This window comes from Coccinella septempunctata, chromosome 4 (assembly GCF_907165205.1).
Source record: "Coccinella septempunctata chromosome 4, icCocSept1.1, whole genome shotgun sequence".
Classification (NCBI taxonomy): domain Eukaryota; kingdom Metazoa; phylum Arthropoda; class Insecta; order Coleoptera; family Coccinellidae; genus Coccinella; species Coccinella septempunctata.
The window spans coordinates 7,187,932-7,215,087 of record NC_058192.1 but is presented as its reverse complement, the minus strand read 5'-3'; the positions used below and the strand labels follow the sequence as shown (position 1 = coordinate 7,215,087).

Below are 27,156 nucleotides of genomic sequence, written 5' to 3'. Positions count from 1 at the left end.
GTTGGCGGGAAATTCAAATCCTGCGTGAATTTTTGGCCCCTTTCGCAACTCTATGTTTTCCTCCTCCTCTAACCTCATTTTGCCCGGCAGCGGATGACACTATCAATTGAAATTAATGGCGTCCAACGTTTTCCATCACTTCCGAAGTACAAATTCTTCCTTACTCGGAAATAGAGACGCCGATGAAAGATGTTTCCGCAATTTCCTCCTACGCCTACAGTCTGTGACGAAAGCGCCTATTTTTGTAAGTGAATTGATTCAGAAGATTGAGATGGCATCCGCAATATCTCACAGAACCCACTCAACTCTATGCGATACGAGCGATGACTCTTATCGTCCACAGAAAGCGGAGAAATCGAGAATTGAAATTTTGAAAAGAATGAAGAATTTTTTTGCCAATTTCGCAATTACTAATCATTTTTTTCAGTTTAGATTATTGTACTTCTCTCAGATTTGTTGGAACTGAGATTATACCACTACTTGTCGAGTGGATTGATCTGTTCTGAAGTGAATTTGAGAGGATAAATTAAAATTAAAAAATTAAATAAATGAATGAAATTATCGTCAATAATTGAGTTAATATGAGAAGTACTTTAAGTAACGTTGACTCAAGAAATGTGTTTGTTAAAACGTACAAACTCTAATTGTACCAGAAAGGGAAATAAACGTCGAAAATACCTTTTGACAAGTGCACTAGTTTCCCAGGATCCAGTTTCTATTTGACTTCAGGGATAAATAAAATGCATTTTCGAGAAACTATATTCATACAACATACTTTGTGGCTTCAATATTTCGAATCCCCTCTTTCCAATTTGCATAAAGAAATAATTTCAACCGTTAAGATGAAAACCCTTTCAGTAGCCCCATAAATCCAGGGCGGATGTCTTTGTTGTGAAATCCTAAGCAAGAAGCAATATCGGCACATGTTATTTTATTATTCCACAAAATCCTAAACGTCTTTGGTCCATATCGTCGGAAATATGGTAATGGGATAGACGAGTAACGGGCAAGGTAGTAAAAACATCTTGAGGCATGAAATACAGGTGCTTCCCTTCCCAGCCAAATTACATAGTCCAAAAGATCTGAGTAGGATCTCGGATTCCTCCTCAGCGTACAATTTGCCAATTCGCAGAGAGTGCTTAGTTGGAGTTCCCCTGAAGTAGCATTAATGAAATAGAAAAATCATATTCCAATTTGCGAATCTCGAATTGCTCTTTCGGGGATCACTTCTGCTGAGTTGGAATTAGAGGAAATACAGGTCCTTACGAGCCTAACCCAAAGTTTGAGCGTTTGGGAAGATATGAATTTGTCCAGAGATTTTTCAGGTAAATTCAAATCAGTTTCATGTTGAAGAAGATGAAGCAATTATTCGTGTACCTATTTTTGAAAGCCTCATTCCCTTTTCGACTTTTTCTTAACAGACAGTTTTTCACTGAGCTCGGACATAATGCTCAGAATTTTGGTGTTCAGACAAACAACATCCATCTACAACATGCAATAACTCACTTGAGTGACAATTTTCTCTGCTCTCGCTATAACCTCAAAAATTATGTTGAGTAGTGGAATTAATGTCTGTGAATGTTATTGATACTTAAAAATTATATTCTCGAGGAAACAGCAATAAAAAATAGTTCAAATCTCAATTTTTAGGATTACCTATATATTAATTGGATTTCCGTCAGTTCTATCGAGCACTTTACTTTCCAAGATAATTTTACCACAATATTTTTATAGGAAATGGTATAAGCTTCCGGCAATATGCAGAGAAAACAAGCTGAAGGTAATTCACAGGTTCATGCATAATGGTTATTCTTTTTGTGCCAAACAAATGCTCCCGCAGAAAAGGACATACAGAAGATATTTGACTATGATGCTTGCATTTTTTATGAACGATTACTGGAAGATCCATTTTTTCTTCAGGAACAGGAAAGGCAAAATGTAAAATGCTATGAATCATTGACTTGAGTTTGATGATACTGAAGCATTCGATCCAGAACATTTTTTTTTAAATTTACATCTTTGAAAATCGCAGGGAAGCATATTCACTTCACATCTTTTCTCTGTAACCAATTCCGTTTCTACTTAGCATTTTTCTCAATAACTTTCTCGATTTCATAAAATCAGGCTCTGTCATCAAGATTTATCTGAAAACTGATGAGAACATCACAAGTAAATACGTTGTAGTGGGTCGTAGATTTTAGATTTTACTGTTTCTTTGTTACTGTACTTTATAATTTCCTTCTTCTTTTAATCCCTAACAATCTCAATTCCTATTTGAAAATGTGCAAGTGGGTAGGGATGGGCGAAAAATATCGATATATCGAAATATCGATATTTTTTAAAAAAATAATCGATAAATATCGTCGATATTTCGAATTCCGATACTATCGACTATCGATATTTATTTCGAAGTATCAAATTTCGATATTTTTCCATGTGTCGCACATCGTTGATCTGATGTGTTAACGACCACGACAATGAGTGGTGTATTGGGTTAACTTCGTAGTTCAATCCTTCGTATCTACGCATTGAACTCTATGGGTTCCCATAGAGTTCAATGTATCTACGGTACGGGTGGTTCATTGTTACGCTTTGTGACAGTAGTTCTAAACGAAAAGAAAAGGAGTGCACGTGCAATTACTGCAATTTGCACTTAAAATAGTAATTGATATTAGTTTTGTATTTTAAATAATGAAAATATTGATAACACTTTCAAATCTGTGCTTCATTCCGAATATTTTAATAAAGCTCATGGGTAACCACAAATTTGGTATATATCGTTAAACCGATATATTCAAATAATAAAAATATTGATAACACTTCCAAATCTGTGTTTCATCACGAATATTCTAATATATCGATATATCGAAATATCGATATTTTTTCACGATATATATCGATACTGTCGAGAAATATCGATACAATATATATCGATATTTTTTTCACGTTTGCCCATCCCTACAAGTGGGGAAGGATATGTCGAGGACCCAGAGAATACTTAACCTTTCTAGAGTTGTTGAGATATTCTGAGTGCCAATAACCATAGGTTTCTGTGTAACGAGGATAAATCCGATTCAGCTCCGAAATTGGATTACACGCATCTCAAATCGAAACGAAACTTCCGATATTATTCATGAAGAGAGATCCCACAACGCTTTGCTACCAAAACATAACTTTCGAGCACGTAGCAGCACATCCCACATCCTTATCCACTCTTCCCTTAAGTTATTTATCAGCATTGCCATTAACAAAGTGCCGAATTAAAAGCGGGCTCAGCAGGTCCTAGCACCCCTCCTTAAGTTCGTTTGGAGGGCTAATAAATGAGTTATATCTCCTTTCACGGACCGGATCCTAAGTCCTTTTAGACCTCCTCAATGGGTGTCTAATTCTAATCACTCCTTTTCTCCAAGAGAGTCGGTGAGAAAAAGTTATTTTGCAGAATCCACTTCTAATTAGCAGAATGAGGTGGAAATTGTGTATGTTCTTGGAATGAGATAATCTAACATAGATAACGAGGTAATTACTGCAAGCGTAGGAACTTTGGAGGAAACATTTCTCAGAATCACAAGCGACGTGAAACACAAAATTGAATGAATGCAATTTTGGGATTCTCAATTTCACAACAATTATTTACAGCAAAGACCGAAACTAGGATTCAACATTGTGGATAGAGAAAATAATCAAAATCATTCAAAAAATACCTAATTCTTTCACCTTAATGCTTAAAAATATGGATAACGTCATATATAAAATTTGGTGCACCCTATTTAACATTTACCTACATCAATAAGAGCGTAATTTAAAATACTAACCTGTCCGAACCTATTCACACAAAAAACCTTCTGATTTACTGCGAAGTAATGACTCGAAGCTATAATTTAAAGGAGTGTTATCTATAAAAACAGTTTATAAATTTAAATATTCATTTTCGAAATGTTAAACATTAAAATAATCATTTTCCTCCATATTTATCAGAAACACAATTGAACCAATTTCCTGAAACATCAACAACAATAATTATTGGCTAATGTATAGAGAATGAACTTGGGAAATGCTCTAATTTGGAGGGAAATTTCGAGAGTATGTAGATAGTTTTATCCGAAAGTAATTTGAGTATTTGTTAGATTAGTTTATTATGTTCCAGAATTATATCGCCTTGTCGCTTTAAAAGGGTCGCTTCTGTGTGAAATTTCCAAAAAATTGATGTGTGAAATTCGCAGAGTTTTTGGCGATGAAACTCATCAGCATCAGCCCCGAACTCGATGAACCAAAATCGATTGAGTCGTTCGCTAATGACGGAATGAATTAGGCTCGAAAATTCATTTTCCGGCTGTTGCGTTTAATCGATCGCTAATTTATTCCTACTCATGAGAAAATTCTGACCAAATACGCCCAGTTCAGCGACAGCAAATGAATCGAACAAATATTCACAATTAGTTACGGCACAGAAATATAAAAAACACATTGTCGCAAAGGAAATTGGAAGTACAATTAACATTTTCCTAACTACATGTGTAAATGGTGCAGTATCTCTAGGAAATTTCCTTTGAATTTAGAGGAATTCCAACCAGATATCCATTTCTGAATACACCGATAACTGTTAAGGGCTTTTCAGGAAAAAAATTCAGGTTTCATTTCCTTTGTGGTATCTCAAATAATTGACCATGATATGGCTGTTCAAATTTAAATAAAAATCAATGAAATTGTATTTTCGAAATAAGGAGAATTATCTAGTATAATTTTCAAGGAATAATAGACAGAAAACATAATGATCTCATGATTTCTATAATAAGGGATACCATTATTACAAATTCTATATAAAATTATATATCGAACCTTCCTGGAATCCTCAAGATATTCGATAGAAAGGAAGAAAGAAAGATCAACGAAAAAAGCGCAAAAATAACCTAATCAAACGGTTCGCAGTTTTTACAGCGTATAATGAATGCAAGGTGAAAATTTCGTAAAAGGGCGAAAAACCATTCCTTCCTTCGTGATTATATTCCGGTACAGAGCAGCATTTCTAGCATTAAATTTTAATTTCAACACTTCGTTCCAATTGAGCTCACCTCGAAAAGCCATTTTTCGATCTTTTGCAGACGCGAATTTATGTTTACTTTTAATAAAAGTCTCATTCAGGCCAACTTTCCAGCAGTAAATTGGAAAAATTCCACACCGCCTTTTAAAGTACTCTATAGTCAGCAGACCTGATATTCAGGTTTGCCTGGAATAAAACAAGGGGCAGGCGAGGAAAAATATCCAGCTTCCAATAAATGGTCATACATTTTTTAATGTTTCATTTGTACATTTTCCTTCATGATTTACTTACCCTATTTCTGGTGAAAAAATATCCATCTATCAATCCACACAATATTTTCCCTTGAATAGAAAAATACTTATGTGAAATAACCAATGATTTTCTAAGGAAATTAATATATAAAAATAGCACATTGTTTAATCCGTTCATTTGTTAGCCCAATAAACTGAGCGTTGAATGGAATTGGCGTTTCAAAATACTGTTGGATTGAATTCCTGTTTCGAATACACGAAATGAAGATGATTATTCAAAGACGAATGGGAGTAAAGAGGAATCAGAAAAGTTTTCAGCTTCCTTGTCACAGGGTAACATCCTAATTAAAAATTCATTCAAAGTGACAATCTCAACTTCAGATATCTCTTTGTTCGAGAGGGGAAATAGCAGAAAACATTATGAAATTAACCCAGTTTATCGTCCTATGTCAAACTGTAGTCCCTAGAAAATGAACCAGAGATAAAGGTAAAATATTTGTTTATGATGTTATCGCAGCCCCTTTAACTTGATCGGAATTAGAAGTTCAACAGACTTTTCCTTTTAGATTTATTTGAGCCACGAAAAATTCTATTTGCTTTACAATTTCTTGGGGACTGGGGTCTTGAAGGAAGATTTGCAGGTTTGCAATAATTGAAATAACTGTATACGCGCGGTTTCTAGGATCAAGAATGACGATGAGCTCTTCTTCCAATACTATTTCAGAAATAGTAAATGAAGAAGTCAGAAAGAGATAAATTTAAATAGGGTTTTCCCAAGAAGAGTTCCTCACTTCCATATTGTAGGTATTATGAAGGTGTGCAATTGAGCTTGGCTTACATACCACGTCCTTGTTGACCACAAAAAGAAAATCTTAAATCCCCGAAATTTTTCTACAAGAACTGAGTAGTTGAATGCTTGAGAAATATCATTAGTAAGGTCTGTATAAATGCTCAAGTGCTTCAAAACCCCATTGGTTCAACATAAAAGTATTTTCAATGCAAAGAAAACGTTTTTAGAACTATTGAAACAGTAACTGATTCTGGAAGATTAGAACAACGTCATCCAGTAATTCTCCGAAGGCATTGATATCCTCTCACATTTCAAATCTTATTTGGGTGTTCCAGTTCTGATTTGGAAGTCACAATCGATATTATGTTGTGGGGAAAGAGGGGCAGTGGGGTTGGCGGAAAGCCAAACAAATCCTTGTAATACACCGATTCCATAAAAGAGATACCGTGCAATTCGACTTCAGTTTCCCATTCTTTCTATCTCGTATACACTCGTTCGATTTCATTTCGCCCAACTTGTGAATACAAGGAAGATATCGAAGGAGGATCCAATTTCTCCAGATAGTACTTTGTCGTACGGTTGAAGACATAAATACTAAGTGACAATAGAAGTGTTATCACGCCCAGAAGGAAAATCTTCCTCAACTTGTCTGTTTTTCGGCGACAGAATGGCTATACTGAAGCATGCTATGTATGGCAACAATATCAGCGTTTACATGCATTCGTGATACTACATACGGTAAAACTGCCCTAAATTCAAAGCAAGACTACAAGACTGCTTTACAGAGACATCGTAGTAAAGAAATAAAAAGAATATAGGGTATGCATGATTGAAAAAGGTTCCTTCTGTAACAAGCAGAGTTAAATCTGCGTTTAATCAACAGACTTCATAATTTGAGCAGTGTGTTTTCCAGAGGAAATTCGGACACTACATTTGTGAAGTGAATAATCGAACTCAGTACTCATAATTCATGCAAGGTTATAGTGTTCATTATCAAGTCACACGCCAAAGTTAAGATCAATTAATTGAATATTCAGTGGGAACTCAAACTTGATTGAAACTCCAAATAGTTCACTCAGATTCACCTTAATGTTAGATGATGTATAGGGTAATTTGATTGTTGAGCCAGTGGATACTCTATTGTCCTTTGGGTATTTTATGATGAAAAGTAAATGAAACTATTCTTTGGTATGCCAGTAGAACCCAGGCAGGGTCATATTCATACTCCTCAAACCATAATACTAACAAGAACTCCATAATTATCGATACACAAATTTTCAAATATAATGTATACTTGTCAGGATTTAACAGTCAATAGAGCTACTTGTATGTAGGACTTAAAGTTGCGGTGTATAAACAGATGGAATGGAGATCAATTTGAAAGCAGAAATCTTATAAAAATACTCTGGAGCATACCCTCTATTTACAAACAAACTATCTTGGTTTTCGCGAGTGAAAGTGGCACTGTTCATGTTTGTTCACTTCAAACTGATGTATTATGTGAATTCACCCCTGAGAAAAATATTATTTGCATCTACAATATGCACGAATGGGTCGCTCATACTGAGACCAATTTCAACTCACATGTTGTACCTAATAGTTATTTTCTATATACCATTATTTTGCGATTAGAGTCATGCGAATTCTTTTTTCACGGGAACGGTACACTTACACTTAAATTTTATACATTTTTCCTCGATACATGGACCAATTCATTTCGTTGCTTGCATGCTTTGGAGGGAAATAGTAATAAAACAGTTTTAATAGTCTTCAATAGAGATTCACTGAGGCAATAATCATTCCTTAGGACCTTCTGAAATTGAGGATACCAGTTAGCGAAAAAATAAAATGAATCGTTAACTTGAAAACACGAATTTCACAACTTCGAGTATATAACTTGAAGTGAACAATGGCCTTATGGAATTGACGCCGCTGAAGAAGATTGTAGAAGGTACGAAAATAAAATATCCAATCATTTTTAAGTATCCATAACTCATTCTACAGAATAAAAGCCGACAGATGGACTTTATTGAAACGTCAATTGATGTACCACTTGTTACTTCTTCCATATACCTTGTGTTTTCACATACTGGATATATGGCAATGCCTTTTTATGGCGAAATAACTTCTATATGCCCTCCGAAACCAATTAAAGATGCACTATTGTGCAGTCACTGCACGCATGTTTAGCATTGAGATGCCAGAAGTTCTAGATGTTCTCTATTCACTGAATTCAAGAATAAAAATATGTCATTGAGTAACAGAAGGAAAGTGTATTTGACAATGATATATTCGAAGATAATAAGTGTAGAAACGGTGGCACAGTGAGGTGTAATACGAGTATACAATAATAAAAGTTACCAAGATATTCGGGATGTTTTTCCAGTTGGATAATATTACATAATCGGTCTTCAATATGGAACTGGAAACTGTTGAAAATGTAGTTTTTTCATAGGAATTGTATGTAAAGATTGTATTCAATTGAAACATTTTGAAATCGCCCAAATATCTTGTGGTGTTGGTACGGATCGTATATCCACTTTCTAAACGAAAGTGGAGTCTTTTCAGATTGGATGTGGACAAATGGTACCAAAAGTTACTCGAGTAGATATCACCCGGAGAGATGGATAGAGACCAGCAAAGAGAAGCTGGAAGAAAGATGAGGAGAAAAACTATAACTTCCAGAAACTTGCAGTGGGGGTCGTGCTTTGACCGAAAAAAAAGGAAAATGGGACAAAGATCTCATGTTTAAAACCTCTGATACTTTGCTTGATCTCAAACCGACATTGGGCGTTGCAAGGCTCTCAAATCACTTCAATGTTAATGACATCAAACATACTTTTTTGTCTTTCAGAGTGAATCCCAAGGTTTCCGGCATAACCATTTTGGCGAGGGTTAATATTGCATCATTCGCTGCCCAGGAAAATAAACTATACGAACATACTCGTCAGATGGAGCAGCTTTCAATCCGGTCGAAAACTTTAATTAGTTTCAGTTCGGTTCAGTTTCTACAGAATAATATTCGCTCCACCCGCTGCCCACCCCCGTTAGTCAGTTGTCAATTAGCTTAAGATGTTGAACTTGGGAAGGCTTTGAATCGAGTTGAGTGTTGCTCTTTGGATCTTGCTGTTTCAGTACCTAACAAGGTATCGATTATACTAGAAAGGTTTTTATTAGCGAGCCTTTAATAATTCCGTACTGTACACGGTTATCCACTCACGGATATCATTGGATATTGGGCTTCATTAACACAAATATTGATAGGGCGAAATTGCAGAAAAAATACAAAAAAGAAAAATTTTTCATTTTGTTCATTATTTCCAAGAATAAACCTTTGGGGTTGTTGATATATTATTTTGGCAATAATGGACCTCGTGTTGCCTCCTAAAATTTAGAAGAATCTAAAATTAACAGGAAAAATTTTCACCAAACCCTTAAAAGTTCTTCGAAGTTTCATCAAATACAGGAGCTTCGGGGGCAATTATTATTGATACGAACAAAAACTCCATATAAAACTAATTTTAACTTCTGTCCTCAACTCGAGTTTCGCCATAATGAGTGTCAGCTTCCTTTTTCACTTATCTAGGGAGGCCTTTATGGATTTAGTTCGTAGCAGAATATTCATTTTCCTTCGGGATCGATTGTGAGTTAAACCACAGTCTCACGTACACGAAATGAATAGCTGAATTTTAAACCATTCATGAGGTGAATGAGAAAACGTTGATTTCGATATGCTTCAATGGAAACAATTTTTAGATATACATATATCAGGGCAGATCACGAAAATCGAACATTGAAGTCCCATACACACTTCTTTTTCTACAGAACATCTACTGAACAAAATTTTCAAGTTTTGTGCATTTCAATTCTGGTAAAATAACCTGGTGAAGATCAACCCTACAAGCTCTTCAGTCTTGACTAAATGGACAGGCACAAAAACAAGATTCATAAACCATTCCAAATATTCTCTCTTAAGGAAAAACTCCCATTTTGCTTAGTTTTCAATTTCATGATCTCACCTCTCGCCTACTCGCAGTTCAAATAGGAAGGTAATTAAATTCCTGAAGAACGGTATTTCATCTTAAAACTCGAGTCGTTCATCACTTGGAACAAGATTAATTTCTGGACGTGCTATTAAGGTTTATTCAGTTTTATTTGGATGATGCGGTTTTAGGATTATCTGCAATGGAGTTTTCTTGAAGCACTCGGATAATTTGATATTGCAGTATGGTGGAAAACTGAGATACAAGGTTACATTTCGTGGATAATCAGGACAACCGCAATATAATTGAGATAGAAGGATATATGAAATTTTTACCTTTTGTACCCGAAGAAACTGAAACGATAGATCACTTGTTATGTCAAAATCATTCACTCATCAGGCTCATTTTAAATGCTCTACCAATTATTTTGGATCAAAACGATTTAGTCCAGTTTTATCGATATCTAACAAACATCTTTTTATATCTGCAAGTGATTTATTTTGAAATTATTTTATTTTGGTTTTGTTCACCCCAAAAATATTAGACAGTTAGATAGTACGTTTTCTAGTAAATATTTCCCAATCAATATCGTGTTTCATGGTATCTGCTTACTCTCAATTCAAGCCAGTTCTATTTTTCTTGTGATCTTCCATGCTAATATTGAGCTTCCTTTGATGAATTGCATGTCTACGAAATCGACATAAAGTCTTGGTAACTACAGTAAACAAAGTCATCAATTCAACACCGCACTCTTACAAATAAATATCGAATTTTCAACTCCAGACATTTTGTTCGTCCATCGAAATAAATGGCCAATAAAATTTATTTTATTGGGTCATATACGATGGAATTAAGCAATTCCATGCTCTTTGGAAATGAATTAGTTATGCTATCCCCACTGATATTATATTTGATTCATAATTCGTAATATTTTTGAGGTAATCGACTGAATCGTGGAGAATTGGTGTGGAAACACAACCAACATTTGAAAAGAGTGTCTCGTGAAATTTTTCATATAAAAATCTCTATCTGCCAATGACTGATTTATTCTAAACAGTGAATAATTTCCGAAATTGTTCCGCTCAAAAGCTCTGTTCTGTTTCAACCCCAATTTCCCTTCAATAGTGACAAATCAGAGTCCGACTAAAATTCCCATTATGCACAGGTCATCATCCAACCTGGTGAACTCCAAATCAGGACGTTGTGTGTTAGTTGCTAAGTTCCTATATACGGTATTGGGAAAATCACTGAACCCCACTCTAACGTTACACATGGCCTTTAATTCCGTATGTACATAATGAAGGTATTGTGATATGCAGCATGCATGCAGAAGTCTGTACAATGGAGTTCGTTTGATAAAGCTCGAGAGCACTTGCTTCGCAAGCTGAGAACGCTGCATCTTCCTTTTGGAATTTGGAATTTATGCAGGTATGCCAAGGGGACCTTTTTCTTCGGAAACGGATCCAATTTCTACTGCAAGAAATAAGAGAAAACAAACAAATCTATGTTAAATAATGGATTTAATCGAGAATATAAATGGAGTATTTCGTAAATCAGTGAATAGAGAGGGCAGTATGGTCGGAACAACTAAGAAAATAACATTAACGAAGAAATTTCATTATCACAATGTATGAATTTGCATTCGTATTAACACGTGACAATATCAAATGTCTATTACCGTCTCATTTAGTGCATATAAAGGCTCCATTAAGTTAGAAGGCGAGAGGGTAGATTATTCAATTAAAATTCAAAATATTCAACGCCAACCTTGCTTATATTCACGACTTCCATCTTACGGATGCTTCGAATAATTAATATCCAGGTTGAAACCATAATGCAGTTCCTTTTAAGCTGAAAGTTCCCGCAATGACTTGATTCGAACAATGAAGTTGGTTTATAATGAAATTCGAAGATTACAACCATCAACAGAGTATATTGGAACAAACACGAAAACATACACATTTTATACGAGTGAATGATGATATTTTGTTAGAGATAGATGTTTATGAGATTTGCTGTTGGGAAAATCGTGTATTTCAATCCTTTAAGTTCGTGAATATACCGATTTTTAACTAGCTCGGAAAAACCCGAAACTACTGCCATATTATTTATATAAAAATAAATATCTCCAGAGTAAACTTAAATAGATATAATAGCCCAATTTCAATAACAATTATGGCCGAAAAATCCATCTCTTCTCGATATTAATGGACGCCAAGCTCCAGGATATTTCCGTTCAGTCTAATATCCATTAAAACTAATTTACCAATCGACTCCACGTTTCCTAATCGCGACAATCATGGTTCATCAGTTGAGAAGAAAGCCACGAGAAAACAGAATGAAGGTTCCAGATTGCGCGTGGCGCGAATGTAATCAAATTTAAATTATTAATCGCTTTTCTTGTCTAATTGGAACTCCATCCGTCTCCGGATTAACGAGTTGATCTTGATGGATCTTTGGGTTGTCCCATCAGATGATGATGAATGACGCGATATTCGATCTTGAATTTCCCATTTAATTCACAATTGATAATCGCTGTTTTGAGGGGGAAATTGAGGCAAGGAAACCTCGCACCAAAAAATTTCATTTGGGCGCAAATTGGTGAATGCGCCAGGTCATCATTGCGTCAATCATTGCCCCATTGTATTCAAGCATAGGCATAGAGACATGGACTGAGCAATGTCAGCATGAAATTGGCTTTTTTATAGAAAGACAGAAATGATCGTCGGGCATTAACCTGTCTCTTTTTTGTTCAAATAGAGGTGAGTATGGACTAATCAAAATTCTAGAAAAAGAGAACTGCATGCCCAACGTTCAGTTTCTCTCTGTCACTTTTTTTGACCGTATTTCATGCATAGATAGAAAGGAAAGGCACAGTCCATGTCTATATGTCTAGGTATGTATTCAAGGAAATTCCGGAATTTTGAAAGTAGCATTGTCTTTATATGAAAGGGTGTTTCACGAGTGATTGGCCATAGGCTAGTGGTAGATGGAGGTCATCTAGCCCTCTCAGAAAAATTGCTTCTTCTGAACAGATGTGCCCTGATATGTCAAATCAATGAAAAGATAATTTTTCGAGCTATGTAGAGAGAGACCCAAAATGCGTTCTCCTAAGCTAAATATTTCAACTACTTCAACGAAAGCTAGGTAGGAATAGAAGTAAAAGAATTTAACTCACACCATAACACTGTCATTCTAATTTCCTAGTGACATACTAAGAATATGTAATATCATTGAGTATTAAACCATAATACCATGATACTCAATGGTAATATGTGGTATATGCATTTCTCCTGAATACTAATCGCAATTTTTTTCATTTCTTCTTTCCTTGAGAGAAACAGATCAAATTCTCTCATCTATATGGAAATAACCATCGCAAAGTTTCAAAATCAACCACATTTGGAATTCATAGCAGGGAGAGCCAGTTATCCCATAAGCTTTTGAATATATTATTCAAGGATCCTTCGAAAGTGTAGGAAAGGATTGTTCAATTCCCACAAGCTATTTTTCATAAACATACGAGTTTTCACCAAAACTGTGCAACTCAAATCGATGGAAGGATAGTCAGATATTTATTTCATGGGTATCGAAAAAGAACCAGTGGAAGATGAGAATAAGAAGAAGTCCCTTAAACAACCTGAAAATTTGAATGAAACACAAGGGCAAAATAAGTCTTCTCGAAAAAGAAAAATGCTCCTTTTGTTGAACTCAGGGGATGTGGTAATTACCTTTCGTTGTGGGAAAAGAATCGATTCTCTTTAAGGTTTATAAATGACTTGGGGTGATTTTTGAATGGCCATAAAGAATCATCAAAAAAGTGTATGGGTGAGAATGCGAATTATTTCATCTTCTAGGTAATTGATAGCTGTGTGTGCTTACCAGTGGTAAATGTTAGTTATTTTTTGTTCAGTTAAAATAACGATGATAAAATGCTGGGGTGAATTCAGTAGGGTATACTTATAAGGGGTTTTTATTTACCGTAAGTAAATAACAGAATCCTTTCCAGATAAAAAAATTTAGATTATTCTGGAAAAGCTTCAGACAGGTCATTCTTTCTCCAAGAGAGTCTTGAGAATTGAATTTACGATACTTGATGAAAATCCATAAAGAAAAATAATGGATCTGAAAATACTTCAGAAGTGTAGAATTCTATATTTTCATCTTTGTTGGAATATTCTATTATAATTTCGCCCCATTCAAAATACTATATTTCTGACTATCAAAGAGGTGTTTTATACAACTCAACTCTAGTCTCTACCTAATATCAGTCACCAACTAAATTAGAATTCGTAACAAAATTCGATTCGAATTAAAATCCCTAGGTACTAGAAACGCACAACTCATCCTCGTGTTCATCCTCAACAGAACTCGACTTAGGTATTCATCTCGCTAATAACCAGTCTACATCTTCCCTACGCCATTATAAATCGAAATTGTGTACAATTATACTCGACGAACTTTTATGAAACTCCAGAGAATTTTCCGTTCTATTCGTCTTCATATTCTCGAGAGTTTCCTGAAAACGCGAATCCACACTAAAAGTTGAGATACTTCAAATAGGATGCGAAAAAGAGGGACTAATGGTAATTTGGGCTTCGGATCCCTATGAAACGAGGTGTAAAATGGGGGTTTCCGAGTTTTAGGTATTCCCTTCAGAAGATCGTTATGAGCAAGCTGATTTCACTTTTTTCTGGAATGAACGGAGACGGAATAAATCTCTTGCTCGATGAAAACCCTGATTTGGCTGTAAATTTTTCACTCAGAGACAATGAAAACTGATTTACTATAAGCGGGAGCGTTAGGTTTTGATGAAACAGGTGTTTTCCCATGAGTTCATGATCATTTGGAAACACGTGGGGAAATATTCTCAAAGATTTGTCTTATTCAAACGAATTCTGTAAATTTATGGATCTCAAAAATTATATTTTTTGAAAAAGTCTTCATTTGCTTGTGATGTCGAGTCAAAATAGCTCACCTTATTAAATATATCATCACAAAATTGCAGCTGGCCAAAAATATTTCAGCGTAAATGAGTGTATGGGAAAATTCCTGCATATATTTTTTTCCTGAATCCCGAAAAAATCTTTTATGGTACAAGCAATAAATTCAATTTCATAGTGTATTGTTTCTGAATAACTTCCGAATAATTATGCTGAAGTGACGTGTTTGTTATGATCTTAATTGCTGCCGGCAATTCTGGGGGCGTCCCTGGACGACGGTTTTATTAACATAGGGTTATTAATTTTTATCGGAACACTGTTTACCGTCATAAAGTCAGCCATACACTACACGATGTCTCGCACCTCTACGGTGTTAGGATTCGCACTATATACGCCAAAGTAATACCTATCATGGGGATATTTTCGTGGTCCTACGTTTGTTGTGCACTTAAGATTATTGATATGGATCTATACTTTCCATGAACAGTGATAATTCGATAAAAAATTCCCAAATTTTCAGATTAAGCAGCTTCAAGCCAAAAAATATTCCTCAGTTTCCATTCGTATGGCTTCATTACTTAAACTTCTTCTAATGAGGTAACTATTAAGGGGTTAAATCATTCTTGGAGCTTCGAGCTTCATATTATTGTCTGGCCTTCATTTCCTCATCTCCAAATTTTCTTTTCGGTATTGGGAAAATAGTGAAACTGATTTCCTTCGAAACCCACACAAAAATCAATCATTTCAACGAAAATATAGATTGCGAACAACGAAAACTAGCCTTTGTTGAGGTTTGTATCATCGAAAAGTCTCAGTCATTCATTCCTCAGAAAGATTTATTATCAGGTGATTAGATAGAAGCTCTTTACATTCCCGATACACCTGAGACCATAGAAATCGAAGAATTCTCACAGGTACGATTCTGAATTAGCCAAAAATTTTAGCAATAATAAGTCTGAACGTGTGTGGCGCATTCGGAATATTTATCTCTCATTTCAATTACTTACGCAGGCAGTTATTGAACTTTTATTCGATAGCACGGGGTAGTCCTTCGTCAAAAAGAACATGGTAAATATTCCAATTTCACTTTTTATTGCTCCGTAATTAACTCTTAACGATATCACTCACTGTAAGTACATATTTCGTTAGGTTCTCAGAATTATATGCAGCATGATTAGGTCAACCTATAATCATGCAGTTTCAATTACTATAGGTAAACTGATTATTGATTTTTGCGATAACGTTTCTATTAGCTATTATCTTAGAGATTCAAATGACATCAGTGAGTCAACAAATTCTACGAATTCTATTTGAATACACGCAAAATGTAGCCCACAATACACCCCGATATATCTGATTATAACGAACTAAATGCTACAAAAAGCAGATTAAACAATATTCTATGAAGAGGAAAGATAAAACAGAAGTATATTATTATTAATTTTAGGGCACACTTACCCATTTGAAGTTATTTCAGTACTTGGTACGAAGAATTGTACTCGTCTTGTAAGAATTATCGATGTTGTGTCCCTAGTAAATGAATGGACTATAGGAGGAAATCAAAGAATTCGAATAATCATGAAAATAGCGTCCTCAACAATAAATTATTGGACTGATTCAAATCGATCTGAATGTTTTGATTTCACGAATACAGTCGTTACCACAACATACCGCCAAATTGTTCGGATATAAATTTTATAGCCCATATAGCATGCTATAGGAATCCAATAGTTTTCCAACAAATCGATTTCATTCGATACTAAAATTAACAATTTGACGGTACTTCGCATTCCTCTCTGGTTTTTATGTATCTATAGTGATTTTTTCTACAGACGAGATTTAAATTAATGTAGCAAGGAGGAGCAATTTTGCTGATGGTAGATAATTTAGTTCCAGCTACTTTATTTTGGAAATGGAGTACGAAAAAAAAATCGCATCTCACGAATATACAGGTCAATACAAAATCAGCAAGAGCATTGTGTTCCTGTGTATTTCTAGCAGTTACCACGAAATAATCCACGTTTATAATATCCCGTTCAATGTTACCAACGACCAATGTTTATATGTGGACTGTATAGGTTGTCTGAAAGCATTTGAATCAATCGAACAGGGGATTTACGTAGCCATCAATATAGTGATAGCATCTATTTCGAGCATTCAATGTTTACACTTTGTAATGACTCCACAAATGAGCAAAACATGTGCTGAAAACTTTGTTTCGACTAATTTATTCGCTCGCAGTTGTCGAACACGACTCTAATCAAAAGATCGGCCAAGCTGGCTTTAGCTACTTGCCAACATTTGGAATCGACACTATTCAGCTTTGATCATTTCTGCTATAAATTCCACACGGTTTTCATCGAGTCTCATTTTCCGATGGATTTTACGCATCGAAATTAATTTTCTAAAGGGGGACCTGAACGAGTTGGAGTTGATTGCTTTCTCTTACGTTGAAGCTGTTGAATGGAAATTGTTCGTTACGTTCATGTTATAATGGGAAAATATGCCGTAAGTTCACAAAAGAAAACGGTAATTGAAAATTTGGATCAAAGGCATCCCATTACCTTATCGATATTAAGTTTTTCCTTTATTGACTAAATCTCTCCAATCATACATAAAATTTTTTGAATTAATATCCAGTTCATGCAAATTTTTCAAGGAAAAATCCAGTTTCTCCCTATTGCAGTACAGAAATAATTCAAGAAAACTCCACCAAACGAATACTCTCAGTTCGTACAATTTTTCGAATAAACCTATGCGTATATCATCCCCTGTTCAGGCTCTACAAACATCCAGCAGAGTTCAAAATGAAAACATACAAAATATGATGCTATTAAAGTGATGAATTTCAAGATATTAAAAGGAATTTCGCGACATACCCGTGGAATAATAAGAAATTTCGCAAAATATATAACTCTCACCAATTTCTATCATAATAAAAGTTATTTATGCACTTCCATAATTGAAGGTTGAACTCATTCACTTTTTATAAATAGGTACACTAAGTAATGAATTCTTGCCACAATAAGAAGAATAGTTCCATAATGAATTTCAGGAATACTATTCATAGAAATACGGTCAGGAACGTACTACATATTATTTCAAACCAGACTTCACAAAGATAAAAATGTTGGAAGTGTTAAATTGTTAGGTAGACTCTTTAGACAATTTTTTGGAACTACTTTGTTAGATGGAAAATAAAGGATTGTTATCACTGTTTCTACCTGAACTGAACATAATTCAGCGATGTGGATTCCCAAGAAATTGCAGACTAGTACACAGATCCATTTATAAGTACATTATTATACTTATGCTTGAATTTTTAATGACCGTGTTGTTGACATGTTGGTTCATCTTATTGAAACCGTCCATATAATCATGAACAGAGTCAATAAATAGCTATTCAACGCTAATGATTGCATGTAATGCTGTGAATGACATCACTCCTGAGGGAATGTTGGTTAATGATCCTAGTAGCAAATTGAGCTCATTAAATAGTAACCTCTTAAGTATTTGGGAACTGCTCAACAGAGACATATGCCTATGCTTCAATATCAATATGAAATGATATTCATATCAGATAAAACCAACAACATGGCATACTCAGTAATATTTATTCTATGAAACTATACTTTGTATTGGAAATGTGATGTATGAGTATGTGTTATTCTCTTCAGGTTAGTTCTTCAGATATTTTTCTCCAGATTAGCTGGATGTAACTGAATACATATTTCGCCAACTGTGTTTCGGTCCACACTCCACATCGAATTCATCCCTCGGCAAATACAATTAATCAACGGGTTATGGGCCCAGATTGCTCTGTTCAAACCTAAATCTTCCTCATGAAAAGCGCAGAATATAAATTATATTATGGCTGATATATCCGATCCAAACGTGATTTGCTTTTGTTCCTGATCAGAAATCATTCAGCTATATATAACACCAGGCTAGGCAAAAACATGTCACAACCTGTTCGTATTACAATGGCGTTTTCAGAGAAAATGCATGGTATCGATCGCCTTTTACAGGGGCTACGTTCATTTTCATCCATTTGATTAGGCTCTAGCTGAGCGTAATTTTAATATGTAGGTATGCAGCAGCCTCCATCGCATAAGTATTTTAATTATTGGTTTTCGATCAATTCGGTCACGAATGAACTCCAACCTCTTGACAGTTCATTGGTTTTTTTATTCTCATTCTCAGAATGAAGGAAAAATTAAACCCATTTTCGACTGACTCTGATTAGTACGAAAATTTCCATACGTACCAAAATGAGCCAATAGACTTTATATGATCTTAATTATGATGCTATGGTAAGGATGTTTCATCTTCGAATACTCAAGTTGAAGAATTTATTCCTTCTTCTTTAGTTCTAATGGCACTGAGTAAAGAAAGTATGTGAGTGGTTTACATATAACTTTATCAAAGGGGCCAGGAAGTAAATTATCAAGGAATTATTATGTAATACTCATTAATTACAATGAATAAGACATCAATAACCAATAATGTTATATTATTCCTTAGAGAGAATGATACAAAATATCAATTATGTATGCATGAGATATGAATTACCCACAGCTCGGACATAGCTGTCATATCTAAAAAAACAACTGTTAATATCCTAAAATTAATCATTATCGATATAATCGATTCTTTTCAGTGGTAACATGAAGATGCCAGAAATCCACCTACGTGTGTAATTTGAAAAGTTTATCCTCCTTTTTCCATTCTTTCGGCTTGAAAGAACCCTCCGGAAACACCATTTATACCTCACTGAAAGACTTTGTCCTTTGAGGACCATTCTAGAAATCTAATTTATTGCTAGATTTGAAGTAACTTCGAGAAGTCTCCAAGAGGGAATACTCCAAAGAGGGTGAAATAAGTTGGGAGAATTAAATCATCGTTTAAATTTTATTTGGAGAACCTTACTTCATAATCGAATACAGGGAAAGGTGCTTTACATGAAAAAAAACTTATCTTTCATCAGGATAGAGTTTAACAGCCAGAATCTGCATAGATATACTGGCTACGTAAGAGATTTTGTAAAATCTTATGAAAAAATTAGCCGTGTAATAAATTACATACCTAGTTTCGATAGTTTTTCCTTTCAAGTTGATAGTCAGAAATTACTAAATGCAAGTCTGGTTAAAATATCCACAAATGTGTGTATCTTAGATTTAGCTTGTTATCTTGAAGGGAATTTCGTTTTTCCAGAGAGGGCATAGCCCATTATGAAAACTTGAAATGCCTATATCTTTTTATCTAGGCTGAATCGGAAAAAATGGTGAAGAAAGCAAGTGTTTCTCTTGACCAAGAATCTTAAAAATACCAATGTACAAGTCATTGACTCATCTTGTATAAAATAAAACATTATAGGCACAAAAAATTTTGAATTTAATGAGTCCGTTAAAAAATGTTTTAGAAATATGAGTTTTTATGTTCCGCTCCCTAATTTCCAACCATCAGATTGCGTGGATTGGAGGGAAAAGCTGAAAGGATTACTCTTTATTTTTATATCATGTATGTATAGTAGAGGTACCCTCAATAGTTTTCAACTAAAAGCTTGGAGTATGGACGGACTGACTGTTTTCTACTCCTTGTTTGAAATTTCCTTGCCTCGAAAGTAAATTGCGAGAATTTCAGGGGGGGTTGCATGTAATATGCCTAATTAGAAATCAAAATGCAAAATTTTGAGGAAACTGCACGCGCTCCACATATAGCACCTCGGAAACCGGCACTGAACGCGCACCAGTCTAATTGAAAATTCAAACACACAAACGAAATCATATAATTATTACTTTATTACCGCCACCGTCAATTCAAGCAGGCAGTATAAACAAAACGCCATACCTCCAATAACCAACGTTGTAACGAGGCAAAATTCAAGGCCGGATGGGTAAATAGCTGCTTTCGTCTTCCGCAACTCGGCACAATTCACGAATATGTCACTCGAAAATACCGGAAAAAACACTTGACGACCGTGCGAATCGCGTCAGATCGCGCGCAACTATCATCAAGTTGGCGGATGCGACTGAACCGCCGGTACGCGCGAGACGAATTGAAGTGCCGCGGACGCGACAAGTCGGCTGGGCGAATGCGGGTGCAAGCGCAAGAGGAAAATTCGGGATTGAACATGTGGCGGGGGCAGGACTAAAATCCTTCAAGTGCCATTAGAACCGGCCTACTGATGTTTTAGTGGCTATCAAACGGGAGCGAAGTGCGATAAAATCGTTTTCACGATCACGTATGAACAAGAAGGATTAGTGATGACAACAGAAAGTTTGGGAAATTGTGCGGACCTGCGTGGTTTTCCATTGGCTACGTTTTATGCTCCAAAGCAATATTTTGATCCAGATGAATTACTTTTCCACCTACTACCAAGATGTATGGTCGAATATTGCTGTTTGGTTCATATTGACGCACTTTTTATAACACTGGTGGGATGAAATGGGGAAATTTTCAGTTTTTCCTATCCAAATTCTTTCTTCCTAAAACAAACTCTAACTAATTTACTAGGCAATAAGCTTATTACACATTTTTTTTTTGTTACATCACCAGAAATCATGTTCGATTCTACCCCAGAATGGGCGAAGTGCATTGCAATCACCCCTTAAAATCTACAACTATCCCAGAATCTATGCAAATCTAAGAAATGAACCAATTTGGCAGATGGCGATCAAAGTGGTTTAATGCTGGATTCCTGAGCAGTGTAACCCAAGAAATAAATCTATCTAGTGGCAGATGTAGATGATTAGCATTAGCTACTTCATCATTTCTCTGGTCTTAGTTCTTAGTTTAAGATTATAATCTAGTAACACTGCAGATTGGTTTCTATCTTAGGTCTCAATTCTTGGGAAGGCTACTTAAGCCGGAGCCCATTATAAGCAGTTGCATGAATGGCCAATGTTTTGTGGATTTGTGCAATCTTCCTGAGATTTCAGACCAATCCATCCATATGGCGATCATTTCATCGCCATTAGTTCCTTAGGTTTTAGTTCTTAGGAAGGATTCCTCTTCTTCTTCTACGTGCCTCCACCTGGCTGAACTGAGGCCTTGTTGAGCATTGTTCGTCCGCATGCAGTTGAACACTATTAGGGTGGGTAGTCTGTGCAGTTGAAGAGACGGCATAGGAATTCTTGTTACGCTAAGAATTATTAACTATGGGCATCATCCCATCAAATTACATAGCTAATACACCTTCATATATTATATGCTAATCTCGGCATCGAATATCTCCAGCGAATTCACTACTATTTATCGGTAAAAGTCAACAGACCAGACAGAATTATTATTAGAGAAAGTACATACAGGAAAAACGACAAGAGTGCAATTGTGGCACCTTCGCCATTTTGCAACCAATAGATAGTGCAAAATGGTAAATCGAACTTTGCATTAACTTGGTAAGTATTATGACAGTAATAATGTGGAATGGTAAACCTTTCTATTCTAAGTAAAACCTAGAGTATATTAGTGAATAATTCCTTATTAGGGACTCTTGAATATGCGTTGCTGGTAAATGACTCGATTTACCCCATCATTTCAAAAAGAATATGAAATTTTGATATAAAATTTTAAGTAAAATGTCCTTCGGTAAATAAGCTAGACTGCAAGTGATTCTAGAGTTTTTGGTTCCTGATGGCTAGAATGAAGATTGGATTTTTTCTGATTGCAAGAATTAAAAACTTTCAAACGAACGTATGTGGATCATAATTTGAGTCAACGAAAAAGAGGTGCCTCCAGTTAGTGAGGACAAGACGCGAATCATATTAAATGTGCCTTCACTCCTCAAATTTTTTTGATGGCCAATGTTCTTTAGAGCCGACCTATATTATGCTTGAAAAGCTTATCAGAACTCGCCAAATCCTACCTGTAAGCAGTCTAGTTTCGAGCGCCTAGAGAAAGTCCTGTGGCTCAATACGATAGCACTTTGTCATCTAGCTAGAGCATTTGTCCAGACTTAGGATCAAATGATCCATCGTAATCCCATTTTCCACCTTCGTGGATCATTTATTTAATAAAAAACTGTATCTTTTATTAAGTCAAGTTTGATTTGTTGATAAAGTCGATTGGGAAAGTAGATAATGAAAGAACCAATTTAAGGAACAGACTTTATTTCTCAGTGTCAAATTTGATGCAAAATTGAATCAACACACATGTTGCCAACGATCACAACAGTGTCTAATATTCAATATAATCAAAATATGATTATTACAATTCACTTAATGACTAGTACCCACAAAATTTCAAATAAAAAATTTCGGCATCGATAATGCATTTTATAACAAATAAAGAACCCAAAAATTAAGATAAATACTCCAATATTGTAAATGTCAGAGAGAAATGATCTGTTCGTTTTTGTACTTTGCGGATTTTTTTGGATTTTTTTTTTAAACGTTGTAGTTCGCCCGCCTTCTATCAGAAAACGGTAAATGACAAGTTAGATGTTTCTTCACTTTTTTTGGCACAACATTTACAAGTTTGATGTTAACGGTAAATGTTGAATTTTAATTTTTTTTTACATTTTTCTTGTTATGAGGACAAAATCATGCAGCCAGACATAAGGTCTTCAAGACATTTCAATGACAACATGTTTAATATGCAGGTTTGTCGCATGGCCGACTACCACCAACGCCCAGTATAAATTTATACAAATTAATTTATTTTCCACCTTATAAAACACTAATGGGAAATATATAAAAAGTATCAAAAGTTTATTCACACAATATGGGCACTTGGGAGGGTCGTGAGACAAACTTTTCCAGATATGATCAAATTTCATCTTGGATTGCTATCAAGTAACTACTACACACTTCTGAAATTATTCCTATGAACACGATTACCAATGAAAAAATAAACGTCGCACAGTGAAATGCCTTTTGTCTGCTTAGAAAAACTCACGCGCTAAAGTTGTTAACATAGTATTGTTATAATTAAACGGTATTTTTGTTTCAAGACTCAGCGTGAGAACGCTTAAGCCGTGCTTTCTGTGGTTGTGTTCTGCACTGGCTGACTCTCCTGAAAAAATCAGTATGGTTAATGAAAAGCACAAGAAAATATTGCAGGAATAAATTCATTAAAAGTTTATTATTTTGAAGGAAATTATTTTTGTGATCTAGGAAGAAATAAGCAAAGAAAATGTCTTGAAGAAAAAGGAAATGTGATCAATCAACTGAAAAATAGCTACTTACTTCAGCGTTAGCAGGTGCAGTTGTGTCTTGAGCCTAAAAGAAGAGGGAAAAAATGTAAGAGATTTCATAAGAAAAAAAGACTACTGAGAATGAAGGAAAGACAAGTTTAGGAATGCTCTTCATGTGAACGGATGAATACTTACTGGTTTACCATTTGTAGACTCGGACTGGGAGTTACCACCGCGCGGACGTGGGGGTCCGCGACGACGGTAGCGTGGACGTGGTGGTCCACGAGGTCCATCTTGGCCCACTAGCTCTGCAGGTCCTTGACCGCCTCCTTGGCTGTCTTGAGAACGAGGGCGTCTTCCACCACGTCTGCCTCCACGGAAGTTTCTACTGTAGAATAAATGAAATTTTCAGCACAAATAAAAAAATTAAGGGCGTTCAATCAAACAGAGTCAAGAGATCTCATAAATGTCAATTTATTTTCGAACGACTTAGATATTTACATGTTCCCCAAAATTAGTTGAAATCGAATGAATGGATCATTCGATTGGAAAACTAATTATGGAGTTATTGTGCTCTAGCACACCTATGACTCAAGCATTTCTTAAGAATTTCAGAAATGGATCTAAGGGGTGTGCGGAGAAGAAAAACATATATTTGTGGTTCTTAATTATGCTTGGCAGGCATCTAGAATTGTGAATACTGAATGTAAGATTTACCTTCCGAAGAACCTTCTTGGGGGTCCCCTGCCCCTTGGTCCTTCTCCGTTATCTTCACCACCTCCCTGAGGTCCACCACGGAATGGACGATAACCGTAACCTCCGCCGCCATAACCGCCACGGCCCCTCCTTGGTCTATATCTGCGAAGCGCATTACCACTTCCTTCTCCACCAGATAATGTGCCGTCTTTAGCTTCTCCTTCGCTCTGGCTTTCTTTCTGAGGCCTCCTGCCGGGTCCGCCTCCTCTTTGGCCACCCCTGCCTCCTCTGGGATAATACCATTGACGGTAACCACGACGCCTGTCCGCTGCGTATGGTGAGCCACGGACAGCTTCTCCATTTGGACCGGTGACATTAGCCGCCTCATTTCCTTTCTCACCAACAACTACATTAAATTCCACTATTTCTCCGTCACCTACTGATCGGACAACTTTCCTTGGGTTATTCTTTGTGATAGCAGACTGAAAACACACAATAATGCCTCAATCAATCTGTACTAAGCTAGACAAAATGAAAGAAAATAATAAACTATTAACAGAAATAATGTTCCCCAATATAGTTTGAATAAAATGCACGAAAGTCATTCCATTATGAAAACCAAAATTGGAGGTATTATGCTTTGGCACAACTATGACTCAAGCATTTCTTTAGAAGTCAGAAATGGATCTAAGGGCTGTGCAAGATCGTAACATACTAATTAATATTGTATAAATACCTGATGTACAAATACGTCTTCTTTGGTATCATTCCTGTTGATGAATCCATAGCCACTCTTGACGTTGAACCATTTCACAGTTCCAGTAACCTTTGTTGCTGAAAATCAATGGATCGGTAAAAAATCAAGAAAGAACCATCTCAGAATTAAGAATGATATTCGATAATTTGTCTTCCTGTGGCCTTCACTAACTGTTCAACTCCATTAATTCACTTTTAGTTTTAGAATAACATTGAACACAAAGAAAACAATTCCAATGTCACATAACCAAAGAAATTGGTTGAAATAAAAGGAGTTATCTCATCACTATAAATATACATGAGAACTTGAATATCAGAATTGACAGCTAGCAAAATTTGTGTTATCAGTTCAGAAATAAACAAAGGAGAATTAATTGATATTTTTATCATGCCCACTGATCCCAAACATGTGTAGTGTATACAAAAAATGAGATAACGATTCGATATAAACACCTTTTTAGTAGTTTTTACAATTTATTAGATTGATAATAGATTTAGTATCAGTAAAGATATTAATAAACTAAAATGTCATCATTTACCTCGAATGAATTCACAAGAATAATTCAACAATGAATATTGAAGTAACGAAAAATAGGAGATATCCGTCTTCTGAGATTGAATAGTTCAATGCACCATTTTGTTTAGATGCTCGAGCGTAATTATTGAGATGAACAATGGCGCCACCGAAAAATTTTCGAAATCAAATTGCAACGATCATACAATGAGAACAACCAAAAAAACTGAGTACCACGAAGCCACTGGAATTCAATCGAAATGCAATCAAAAGAGACATCGTGATATCGAGTAGTATTTTAAATGATTGTTTTAAAAGCCATGTGCTCTATAATATGGACGCCACAAAAGCCCACGCGGACATTTTGAAAAGATGAAATAAACAGAAATTAGCTCACCTATCACTTCTTTATTTTTCACCGTCGTTTTTGGATTCGGTTGTTCAACCGGCTGTATTTCCGCCGTTTCAGCCATTATTCAGATGTTGGAGGGCCGGTGGAAGATGTTGTACTCCGCGCTACCTCACCGAGATGTTGCTTTGCTTCCTGCTTATACAGTTGTTGAAGATCTTGTCGATGTTCAAATTTTTCCTCACTAAATAAACTCGGTGAGACAGGTAAAAGACGTACCCGCGATTGTTTAATTTCACCGTCTCAAACTAAATCAGGCGAACTGAATCAGACGTAAGTCGGTTCTCATTGTAATTATCCGAAATACGCATGCGTTTCCATGGCGTCCACTTTTTTTGTTTTACTCATTTGTCTACAGCATAGAAATGGCAAATTTTTGCTAAACAGCCTTCTTCTCTAGAAAAATCTATGAAAATCATGTTTTATTGATATGATAACTCTGATAAAACCGTTGTTTTGATAGTAGCCTACGTAATAATAATAGATTACGTAGGCTACGCTGGGATATATCATATTTTGCCGGATGCTCGAGAATATTTCAGAACTGATACTAGCTGCAGATTTATATTTGTATGATTCACTCAACATGAGCAATTATAAAAGATAATATTCTAAATATTCGATATTTATCTATTCATGT

General features: G+C 35.5%; 2 protein-coding genes and 1 non-coding gene across 4 annotated transcripts in view; all 3 read right to left on the bottom strand.

The window, feature by feature from the left end:
* The window catches only part of LOC123311554 (adenylate cyclase type 6), a 59,536-nt gene extending 43,332 nt beyond the window's left edge, over window positions 1-16,204 (bottom strand). Inside the window, exon 1 of the mRNA XM_044895590.1 lies at window positions 16,013-16,204. Within this exon, the coding sequence (XP_044751525.1) occupies window positions 16,013-16,072 (60 nt within the window). The 5' untranslated portion in view covers window positions 16,073-16,204. The remainder of the gene's footprint in view (window positions 1-16,012) is intronic.
* A 6,895-nt stretch (window positions 16,205-23,099) lies between these two features.
* On the bottom strand, window positions 23,100-26,691 carry LOC123311163 (Y-box factor homolog). Of its 2 annotated transcripts, XM_044894966.1 has the most exons (6): window positions 26,505-26,690; window positions 25,574-25,671; window positions 24,859-25,319; window positions 24,337-24,529; window positions 24,194-24,226; window positions 23,100-24,020 (listed from the first exon to the last, which is right to left on the bottom strand). In XM_044894966.1, exons 1-6 carry the CDS (start codon window positions 26,578-26,580, stop codon window positions 23,976-23,978), a joined length of 906 nt encoding a protein of 301 aa, XP_044750901.1. In that variant the 5' UTR covers window positions 26,581-26,690; the 3' UTR covers window positions 23,100-23,975. The 2 variants fall into 2 exon arrangements, with proteins under 2 accessions (XP_044750901.1, XP_044750902.1); XM_044894967.1 differs by lacking the exon at window positions 24,194-24,226 and having other exon boundaries at window positions 26,505-26,691.
* On the bottom strand, window positions 25,402-25,538 carry LOC123312637. Its single transcript, XR_006537673.1, has one exon. It is a non-coding gene; the product is annotated as a small nucleolar RNA SNORA53 (small nucleolar RNA).
* Window positions 26,692-27,156: the final 465 nt, after the last annotated feature.